General features: G+C 39.4%; 1 protein-coding gene across 3 annotated transcripts; it reads right to left on the bottom strand.

Moving 5' to 3' along the window:
* Positions 1-623: 623 nt before the first annotated feature.
* On the bottom strand, positions 624-10000 carry LOC143857973 (2,3-bisphosphoglycerate-dependent phosphoglycerate mutase 1-like). 3 transcript variants are annotated; one of them, XM_077368540.1, is made up of 9 exons: positions 9759-10000; positions 8186-8454; positions 5674-5897; positions 5397-5515; positions 5145-5301; positions 4347-4448; positions 4118-4237; positions 1069-1126; positions 624-990 (listed from the first exon to the last, which is right to left on the bottom strand). In XM_077368540.1, the coding sequence occupies exons 2-8, from the start codon at positions 8451-8453 to the stop codon at positions 1082-1084; spliced, it is 1035 nt and encodes a 344-aa protein (XP_077224655.1). In that variant the 5' UTR covers position 8454; positions 9759-10000; the 3' UTR covers positions 624-990; positions 1069-1081. The 3 variants fall into 3 exon arrangements, with proteins under 3 accessions (XP_077224655.1, XP_077224656.1, XP_077224657.1); XM_077368541.1 differs by lacking the exon at positions 9759-10000 and adding an exon at positions 9649-9748; XM_077368542.1 differs by lacking the exon at positions 9759-10000 and adding an exon at positions 9425-9585.
* Between the last annotated feature and the right edge of the window lie 1623 nt (positions 10001-11623).

Here is an 11623-nt window from a genome sequence, read left to right as displayed (position 1 = left end):
AAGGGTAGTTTGCTTCAGTAGGAAAAATCGACCCGGATTATTCAGCATTGGGAGGCTCCTACTTTTGGGAAGTGGAAATTGAATTTTGATGGTTCGAGTATTGGAAATCCGAGTCCTGCTGGGGTTGGCGGTTTGTTCCGTAATGACAGTGGAGAGGTTGTGTGGGCCTATTCAGGCCCTTTGGGGAGATGTGATGCTTCGGAGGCAGAAGTGATGGCGGCATATCATGGTATCATGATATTAGATTGAGAGTGCTTAGATAATATCATTGTGGAGGGTGATTCACTCAATGTGATTCGTTGGTTGAAAAGAGTGGCATTGTCTCGGAGATTTTTGTCCTTTTTTGATGAAATTGAGGATCTAATCTCGAGTTCGTCTATTACTGTCGATCACGTGCAGAGGAGTACTACGGATGGGTTGGCTAGAAGTGGGGTTGGTCGTATGAAGTTGGAGTGGTTTGTTTTTCTCCCTCCGTAGTATATTTTGTATTTTATGTTTTTGCTTTATTGTATTTTTCTTTCCTTTCCCCTCCCTGTACATTTGGGTGTGGTCCATCTCGGTCCCCCCCTTATTTTTATAATATATCTTTGCCATTTCAAAAAAAAGAAAAGAAAGATGGGAACTGCATAATGCAAAATTACAATGCATGTATATTTCAGCTTCTATTACAGTATTAAGTTTGAGGATTCACCATAATGGCCTCAAAAACAAAATGCATTCAGAAATCTGATGGATTTGATTCATTAAGAAATACATAAAAGAGATAGAAGAAAAAGGAACAAGCTTTATCCAGATTGTAAGATTGAAAGGAAGAGGAGAAAAGACGCAGTTTCTTATCAATCGCGGTAAAGAACTGGCTACATGTATGTATAATATGGAACTCCCTTCCACATAGGTAGTATATAGCTTCCTAAGACAAGACAGTGAAATGTGTAGTTCCACAATGCTTCCAAACTGATTTCCTAAAGTGTGAATATTGATGGATTTGCCCTGCAAGAAATAGAATATATAAGTGAGCAGAATGCAGGTCTGATGACAAAAAATGATGGAAGATGGATTGGAACTTACATTTTCTCAAGTACTAGTGTAACATTTCATCTAATTTTTGCCTGTAAAGAGCCAAATTCTGCAGTTACAGAGAAATAACATTAGTTAATTAGAGGGCGTAAAAAAACAGGAGGCATCTTCGAGACTATATGAAGATTCGGGCGCGAATAAAACTAATATGTTTTGAGAATGGAGAGAGTAAAGTCAGTGCAGATATCAACGCCGTTGGCTATTTTCTTATATCGCAAGTGTCCCATGGCATCACCTTATGAGGCATAGGTATTGGTTGATGTGGGCGGTGTTACAGGTGAAAAAGAACTAAGTATACAAAATAAGAAATTATAATGCAAGTACTACAAGACTAGAACTTCATGTTCTCAAGGAATCAAATCAAAAAAGAGTTTTGACACAACTCAAAAGTCACGAACAAGTTATTGTAGCTGTTTAAAAAATAAAGAAGAAGTTGATAGACTTGGGGCATCTTTAGATGAGTTAATAACATTACTTTGAGTTAATCTTGCATTGCAAATAGATACCAAGACGGCTTTGGAAGCCCTTGGGTATATCATTTTCAAAAAAAATTATACCATTATTTGCAATAAATCATATTTAACTTCAAATCCATTTCCTTATAAGAAAGCAAATAACTTTTGGACATATCCAAAGAGGACCTTAAGCACTAAAAGGGGACATTATCCTAATGTCGTCCTTTGAGTGTGACTTTCCTGATAGCAAGGCACCAAAGAACAAAATCTTGAAGGTATGGACTCCCTTAGCATATCCGAGTTGAGGAGCAGAAGTGCAGTGTGTTAGGGCCAAAGTGAGATGATTCTCTACATGAGCAACACACTTTCTAGAATTGGCATGAGCGAAGTTATTCCCATTGAAGATGTGGCGAACATTCACATTGATGGGGTGAATTTTCTTGAAGCTTCACAAAGCGTAGAGCAACAACTATTAGAAAATGGATTGGCATGTGTTGGGTTACACACGGTTATGAAAGATATCAGAAGCAACAGATGGAAAGTTGGATGTGGTCCTTTGCAGTGTTGCGTAGTCAAATGATGACAACTATATGGCCTGATGGCTAAGAGTTAACATAGTGGGTTGGCTTTCTGGCAAAGTCCTCCCTTGAGAGGTGAGGTGCTGAATGTGTCAGTGCCAAAAAGATAAACATGAGGAAAAGAGAAGGGAAGCCATGTGGCAGGGTACCTCTAATACGGCAAGAGGCCAAGTGAGAAGGCATTAGGGTGTGCCTAATGGCTGGGATCAAAGATTGGAGCTCGTTGGGTGAGCCGGTATGCATTATGTTCAAGGATGAGGCAATCTGTTTAAATGTTGATTGAAGTCGATGGTCAAAGTCGTAGTTGGCTTATGGAGTTCGTGTGCTATGGGGCAACTTTTATAGGTCTTATGATGAGGCCCATGTGCTCAATTATGATACCCTTGGTCAAGTGGCAGGCTAGGGCGAAATTATATTGAGACAAATTGCTTTCGTGGGCCGATGAGCTACATGAGGTGAAGACAATCCAGTTTGAGGTACTAGGGTAATGATCTTGTGGCGAAGAGAGAATATTGAAGGGTGAAGGTGTTTGTGTGGAATGGAATGCTTCGCACTAGGACAGACTTGCACAAGGCTCAAGGGCTTTGTGTTCAGATGGAGGACGGTCATGAGATGTGGGCTTAAAGATGCACAGGACAAGAGCAACCTAGTAGAGCGGATGGGCTCGAATGGATTGTATTTTATGAGCTTTTTGATGAGGGCACAAAAGGTGTTAGGAGTGTAGGATCTTTAGGGCCTTGACTTACAGCATGGTGGCCTTAACATGCGATATGTTGGGGTGCCACATGGGATTGTCACCGAGGAAAAAGTGACGATTGGACATACAACATTTCCTATTAGATTTGTAGGGACATCAACTCAACTCAACTCAACCCAATTCAACTAAGCCTTTGTCCCAAACTAGTTGGGGTCAGCTAATGAATCCTTTAGAGAATTTTCATGAAAAAGGTGAAAGAATCTACCCGACTCAAATTGACTAAGTCTAATCCTGACACTAGTTGGGTTCATCTACATGGATCATTTTCTTCTATTCTCTCCTATCTAAGGTCATGTTCTCTGCTATGTTCATAGCCATCAAGTCTTTCCTCACTGTTTCTACCCAAGTTGTTTTCGGTCTGCCTCTACCTCTTTTTACTCCATCAACTTGGCACGAGCCACTTCTTCTCACTGGAGCATCCAAAGGCCCATGTTGGATATACCCAAACCATCTTAAGCGGTGCTCTCTCATATTCTCCTCAATTGGTGCTGCCCCGACCTTTTTACGGATGTCTTCATTTTTAATTCTATCTAACCTTGTGTGGCCGCACATCCATCCAAGCATTCGCATCTCCGCTACACTCATCTTATGCACATGCTGCTTCTTGGTGGCCCAACATTCTGAGCCGTATAGCATGGCTGGCCTCACAGTTGTCTTATAAAACTTCCCCTTCAACTGGTAGGTATTTTACGGTTGCACAGAACTCCTAAAGCATGCTTCCTCTTCAACCAATCTGCTCTTATTCTATGGTTAACATCCTCTTCAATCTCTCCTTCCTTATGTAGGATTGAACCAAGATAGCGAAAAATATCCCTCTAGGTACCTCCTGTCCAGTCATATTTGTGGGGACATCACTTCCAATTAATAAAGTATCTGCATTTTAGTAGATTGTTAATAAAACCAAAATAGGCTTCAAAGTCAGCTTTAGTAGCCTTCCTGATTTTATTTTAGAAATAACTTAAAAACAAAAGAACAATAAAAAACTATGGAAGAAATTTCCATGAAATCTCAATCAAGAGCCACCTAACCCATTCAAGACTCAAGAGACACATGACTCGTTCCTTACTCGTGGGTAGATCATAAAGAAAATCTTCCTGTAACACGGGACAATACATGGGCTTACCTATGCATTAAAAATCCAAAAAACGCTGCCAATATTTCTTGATATGAGGAGCATATGAAAAAAGTCAAGTTGCATAATGTAAATGCCAGACTTTTGGTCCAACCAGAATAATGAGAGAGAGATATACCCTGGTATAAGCATAAACACCAGCCTCAGAAGGTCCTACTGGACTCCCTCTCCTAATGAATTTTCCTTCTTTGAATATGTAAAGCATAGGAATGCCAGTCGAGAGCTCCAAGCTTATAACCTGTGTCAAAAGAACAGAAACACTGTTTTGTCAGAACCAGTGGCTGCATCCAACTCATAAAAATTTTGAATGCTGTTTATAGGAATTTTTCTAGAGCATTTAGCATTACCTCTTGGGAAGTTAACTTGTCCAGATACATAATAATAGACCTTAGAGAGTTTCCATGGGCAGCAATCATCACATGTTTCCCAGACAGTAGCTGGGGCTCAATCTGACATTTAATCCTTTTCAGTGGTCAGATGTCTGCAGATGATATATAAATTCTGAAACAAAGTACAACAAACATTCTCAATTTGGTTCAACCTATGGAAACGCCAACTTTCCTTTGGCATATAATATTTGGCCATTACAATATAAGCAAGGCTGCGAGAGATATTCAGAGTAGGGGTGCAACTCGAGTCGGGTTCGGTCGGCCCGAACCCGACCCAAGGAACCATTTACTCAACCCGAACCTAACCCGACCCGAGTTCTAACCCGATGAGGAGCAACCCGACCCAATCCGAGGAACCCTTTCTTCCAACCCAAACCCGAGTTCCAACCCGACCCAACCAGAGTTTTAAGCTTACTAAAAAGTAAAAATAGTAAAAAAACCAATTTCGGGTTTCAATCGGGTCGGGTGGCCTAAACCCTCAACCCGAATCCGACCTGAACTCAACCCGGGTTAGGAAAACCCAGCCAGAACCCGAAAGACACCCAAGCCGACTTTTTTCGGGTTGAACCCGACGGGTTCGGGATGGACCCGGCCCGAGTTGCACCCCTAGTTCAAAGTTTCAAATGACAAAGAGGCATTCTGAACTATCATTACTTATGGTAAACCAAGAAAAAAAATACAGTCCCTGATTTACACAACCAACAATACAAGCTATATCTTTTTTAGTAAACCAGATAATTGGAAAGAAGTGCTTACATGCTCCTTGAAATAAGCAACAGCTCTCTGAGCACACATTTCCAGGCTCTCGCCATTTGGGGGAGGAATATCATAGCTACGACGCCATTCATGGACTTGCTCTTTCCCATACCTATCAGCTGTTTCCTGCTTGTTGAGACCCTGTAATTCCCCATACCTAAAGGGCATTCGATAAGGCATGTATGAACAAGAAGGTAGAGCCTACATGAGTAAATCAAAATATTTTGAGCAAACTCAGAAAGAGCTCATTACATTCTTTCGTTCAATTGCCAAGCTGCTATAACTGGAATGGATTGTTTCATGGTTTCTTCACTGAAAACCTGACTCCATGCTTTGGCTTGTTCGCTCTCGTTATGCATAATGATTGGCACCTGAAAATCAGAATAAATATATCAATCTTTAACATCTCAAGAGGCAATAGAGGGAATCAATTTTCTCAATTTTTTAATTGGTCCAAAAAAACAGTAAATTTGTTTCCAAGGAAACCAACATGTAATTTTTTTTAATTGCATGGTTTGATGCAATATACCTTCTTGCGGCGGTGCTGGGTCATGGCTAGCATCGCAGTCATCTGTGCACGGATTAGTGCAGATGTATAGATCATGTCGACCGGTATGTTGCTTATTCTTTTACCAGCTTCAATTGCCTCTTCCACACCCTTCTTGCTCAAAGGTACGTCCACACATCCAGTAAACAGATTTTTTTCATTCCACAAAGACTCGCCATGGCGAATCAAAATCAATGCTGTTTCGTCTGAAGAGATAAAAACAATAAGTGGAACCCATTGAATGAAACCCAGTTCAATTTCAAGAGACGACAGTAATTTTAGAGGTAAGACGGATAAATTTGAGTTCAACTAGAGGTAAATTTGGTGATTCCTGGACCTAAACATCCGTCCGATATCAAATGAAATTTTATTCTCTGTGTTTTTTTTTTTTTGAATGATAAATAGAATTTTATTCTCTTCCTTCCAATATATGACCCAAGCAAAGAAGTGGCAGCCATTGTAAAGCGTTTCGACATATAAGGGAGAAGTGGGAAAAGATTTTGAATGAAGCAAAGATTGTCACCTTTGGGACTATACCCCTTGAGACACATTACCAGGGAGCTTTCCTGTTGAGCAGTCACAGAGCTCTTTGTAGAGAATTTTCGGACCTAGCCAGCATTCCCACTCTTTTATCGTCTCATGGGAAAGTTGGAACCAAAACCGACCTGGAGGACTTGAACAGCTGGTTTGGCTCCCTCCTTATTAGTAGGGGCCTGGTAATTGGCTTGGAAGATATTAAGAGGGCCCCACAGTTCGACAAGACCTAGCTTACTAAGCTGATGCAACTTCAGCTAGTTGGAGAAGCACCCAACGTAGAGATTCAATTCCCTATCAACAGCTTTAGAATAGGATTCCCACACTAATGGTGGATGGCAACCCATCCGCTCCCTCTATTGAGATATATAAATAGCCGAATCTGTGTTCCTAGTCCTAAAAGTGTACCTTTTGCATGATGGGTCAGCGAGGAAATAGGAACAACGGCTTAAGCCATTAGGTGTAGGCTCTTTCCAGAGTTGGACTCCTCAACTACTCAACTAAGCCTTTCCAGGGTTGGAATCTTCTAATTTTTCTTAACTGGTTCGGCTGAAGCTTTACTAGTTCTAAGTCACCCATATTAAAGTGGGCAAGCCTTCTATCCATGGCTTAATCCATAAACTTCTTTTTCATTATGTTTGTGTGAAGGTGGTGGAGAAATGGGTGGCCGGTGGTGATGGCTGGAGCAAACCTCCTCAAACCCTCTTCTCTTATCCCTCTCTGCAAAAATCTCCCCTGAAAATGAAGACCCCCTCCCCTGGCTGGCGGTGATGGCTTAGATAAAGTCTTCTCATCTAAACCCTTAAAATCTTAATCAGGCAAGCTCATCCGATCCTCGCCATTCATTGGGTTACCCTTATTTCAAGGGCTAGGATCACATCTTTTTTAGAATACTCTAGAACACCTAGAGAAGGCCCATTTTGATCCTCACCACTCATTTTACCCTCTCGATCCTAGAGAAGGCCCATTTTATTTCAAGGGCTTAGGTTAATCACTTTTAGGAATTCTCTAGAAGGGTTTGAGAAAATATCTCTCTTCATTTTCTGGGGAGATTTTTGCAAAGAGGGATAAGAGAAGAGGGTTTGAGGAGGGTTTGCTCCGGCCATCACCGCTGGCTACCCATTTCTCCACCACCTTCACAGCCACCACCCCGACCACCGCCATTTTCCATCTCTCCCCAACCCCAACCCCAACCCCAACCAAATCCGATTATCCCCTTCAAATTCCGATGACCTTCACCTCAATTAATTCTGCCAAACCTCCACCTCCATCTCCTCAAGTCCTACCCATTCCTTCTTAGCCTCACGCCACAACCATCCTCCCTATCACATCCGGCAACTGCTAGCCTTGGAAATCATGACACACATAGTACCCTTCCAAAACTCATCGTCATTAGACTCACATATCTCATTTCCATCCAAATACCAACTAGCTGTAAGGATCAATCGAAGCAAAAGAGGGAAGTAGGGAAGGGAATCTCTTTTCATTCATATCATTGAAATGTACAACTGAATGTGGTCGGAAATGAGCAAGGAAATAAACCAAGCATCCAACGGGAAAGTTGATATTAGCATTATTTAATCTCGACAATCGTGCCAAGTCTTCTCCTTCCCTGTTTCAAAATTTGCTAGAAATTACAATTCTCATTAATACTCGGAATAGATCGATTACAAAGAAAAAGGGGAAGGCAAGAAAGCCTAGCAAGATCGCGAGATTAAATAGTATTAATATCAACCAACCAAACTACAAAAACTAACCAATCTAAAAGAGTTGTCCTCGCGGCTTTGAATTTAAAGGAACAATTTATTAATCACATCCACAAACCACTTTTTCATTATGTTGGCTGCCTTCTCTAAGTATGCTTTTTGCAATTTCAGTTTGCCCCTACCCTATATTCTAGTGTTTAGCAAAATTACATACATACATACATGTGTGTGTGAGAGAGAGAGAGAGAGCTTACTTGATTTCTTCTTGGAATCGCCGGTGTTGTTGCTTGAGGGCAATGAAACTGGATCAACCACTGATGTATGTGATGTCGATGCATGAATAACACCCAATTTCCACCTGCTAGAGCAATTTCTCCTACTCGACACACCTATCTCAAAAGTGACACCATTTGAAACAAAACCCAAAGATAAATTCCCAATTCTTTTCCGAGTATTAAATTTCTTGCAAAATCCATGAGCCTGGATGCTTCCAATGCCTTGGTGAAATGTGGTAACAGCCATTCTGGTAATCCATGAAACCACATCAGTCCCCATCAAAATCAGTTAAAACATATAAACGAAACAAAAATATCCGTAAAAAGAAGCTCAATAACACATTGTTGATAACTTTTCTGTATTGCAAACAAAACAAGGCCATAGAACTTTTTTTTTAAGGTGGGGTTTTCACTGTAGCAAAAATTGAGTAAATATCCACTGAGATAAACACCTCAACATGTTTGCAAATGGGTTTATACTTAGCGAAATGTGATTTTTCATCAAAATCAAAAACCCATCTTGGATCCAACAAAACTAATGCCTAGAAAAATGTTCAAATGAAGATAAGAGATTATTGGAGATTTAACATATGCGGCAACCCAAAGTATTCATATCAAGCTCATAGAATATATTTTTAAAGATGGGCGATTGACAAATAAAACCAAATCAACGTCAGATACAATAGAAATTATGCTAAAAGAGCAGAGAAACTTGTATGCGTATGGAAATCAAAGAAAACCACATCAAATTACTATCTAAAAAAGGCTCAAAGGGGCATATTTTCCATGAGGGGTTATTCCCATGTCAATCTAAAACCCATTTTGCCTATATAAAAAAAACTAAAAAACAAAAACCCCAATTTCAGATCCAGCATAAGTTCCATACATAATTAAAAAAAAATAACAAAGAAGAAACACTAGATAAGCAATTTGCTTACAAATCCAAAAATCCCATCCAAACAAGATACAAACATAGGTTTATTCCCATTTCAATCATTTTTCCTTTTTTACCATTCAAAAAAAAAAAAACATAGGTTTGTTCCCATGTCAAAAAAACTAAATAACATTAAAAAAAAACCCAATTTCAGATCCAACATAAGTTCCCTACATAATTAAAAAAAAAATACAAAGAAGAAATGCTAGACAAGCAATTCGCTTACAAATAGCAAAAAACCCATTCAAACAAGCTATAAACATAAGTTTCCAGATATTCTTTACCTCCATTAAAGTAGGCATACCATCTTATATCCAACAAAGAGATAATTAAAGCATTACAAGCAAAAAAATTTAAAGAAAAAGGACTAAACATTCAAATGCATGAAAACCCATTAAGACAATCATTCCATATCACATATTTCAAGTTATTCTTCCTCATTGATCTCAGATCCAAAAACCCATTACCCACAAAAAAAAAAAAAAAACAAAAAACAAAACTACCATACATGAACAAGGGAAAGAAGAACCCAAAAAGAGTAGAAGAACCCAAAACGAGTAAAGAATTGTGATGCCAAAAACCTGCCTTGAAGAGACTAAAAAGGTAAGAAGGTGTTACCTTTTTATAACTAAGGGTTCGGTTGAGGAATAATTGAGAAAAAAACGAGGGAAAGAGGAATTTTGGGGAGATTCTAAGAGAAGAGAAAGGTAAGAAGAGGGCGAGAGTTACAGAGATGCATGTTGGACAGATGGAGATATAGAAGAGATCGTCACCCAGATGTGAAAAACAAGGGAAATAGCTTTCTCTTGTTTGGTATAAGAGCAAAGAGGCAAAAAATGGTTGCGTTTTGTAAGAGACTAAGAGAGGACCAAATATAGAGGAGGTTTTGGACGTTGAAAGGTATTTGAACTCCTAGGTTCTAAACAATGACTGCAGTGACCAAAATACCCCTCTAAAAATTGTGTAAGTAGTGTTCCTATTAAAGTTTTAGTCAAACGTTTTAGTTGTGTTGGAAATTTCGGTGAAGATTTTGATTTGGATTTCTCACATTTGCAGCCCTTTTTGAGTTGTGATTTGGATCCGGATCAAATTCTTGGATTTCCAAATCTAGTGAAAAAATCAGATTTCCAAATATGCTGTGGAAATGTGTAATTGGAAATCCACAGATCTGGCAGTTTCCTTCACCCTCTTTGCTCCTCAACCTCTACCCTCCAGTAGGAGGTAACTCCTTCCCTCCGTCTCCGTCAACATGAGGTGGCGGATCTACTCATTTTGTATTCAAAACTCAATTCCAAATCCAAATCCAAATTATGAGGTATCCAAACGGGCCTAAGGGCAGTGATAAATGGAACATATAAAAACATATACAACCGATATAAAATATGTTTGAATAAGTACAAATACACACTTTGAAACCATCACATAAGCAAGGCAATCCACCTATAATGGTTTAAAACACCTAGTGCACCGTCACACATGTCTAATAATTTAGTACATAACAAATTTTACATACAATCCATATAAAGATTTAGAGGAATGCTAAACTCATAGGAGCCCTTGCAAAAAAAAAGGGTAGAAGGGCTCTCCCATTGGTCAATTTCGATTTATGACGAAATTGACCAATGGGAGAGCCCTTCTACCCTATTTTTGCACGCGCTCCTGTGAGTCTAGCATTCCTCAAATATTTTATACTCTATTGTTGAGGAATGATAGATGCAAGGGCCCTCTTTATTCAAGGGCTAAAGAAAGGCCCTTGAATAAATCCACAACCGACTTTATAAAATGACGTGGATCTATTCAAGGGCCCTTCTCCGGCCCTTGTATAAAGAGGGCCCTTGCATCTATCATTCCTCAACAAATTTTACATGTAAAAAAAGGGCAGCCCAGTGCACAAGGCTCCCGCCATTGCCGGGTCTGGTGAGGGCTAGATGTATGAGCGCTATTTCCATGACTTGAATCCGTAACCATCAGGTCACAATGGAGCAACCTTACCATTGCACCAAGGCTCGCCCTCAACAAATTTTACATGTAATCCATATGAATATTTAAGCTTTATATATGCACCACGTTTTGTTTTCAATTCAAATATAATAATGTAATATAGTTGAAGCTCTGATAAGTCATACTCTCTTATATCTTATTGCTCATACTAGGAACTTGCATTGTTCCTATGTTGATGAGCTGTACTCTCTTAGTTTTAATAATTTATACAAGAATCCAATGATATAAGATATAAGATAGTACATTCTTAAGAAAAGTTGTTTCGAAGTACATATAAATGAACAATAATGTTGCTCTAGATATATATTGTATATAAGTATATAATGTGTAGCTACATATAAAACATTCTTCAGTCCCAATGGCAGCGACACTAATGCCATACTCTAGCCTGACTATGATAGTAAGAGGTTGCTGCAAAACATTGGTAGGACAAGGACAAAGAGTTGGACGAAAGAAGTACCACATGGCTAGGGAGGGGTTAG

The sequence above is a fragment of the Tasmannia lanceolata genome, unplaced genomic scaffold (assembly GCF_043159265.1).
Source record: "Tasmannia lanceolata isolate RefF3 unplaced genomic scaffold, GAP_Taslan_0.1 ptg000025l, whole genome shotgun sequence".
Classification (NCBI taxonomy): domain Eukaryota; kingdom Viridiplantae; phylum Streptophyta; class Magnoliopsida; order Canellales; family Winteraceae; genus Tasmannia; species Tasmannia lanceolata.
The sequence above is the reverse complement of the archived record's forward strand: the minus strand, read 5'-3'. Positions and strand labels throughout refer to the sequence as shown.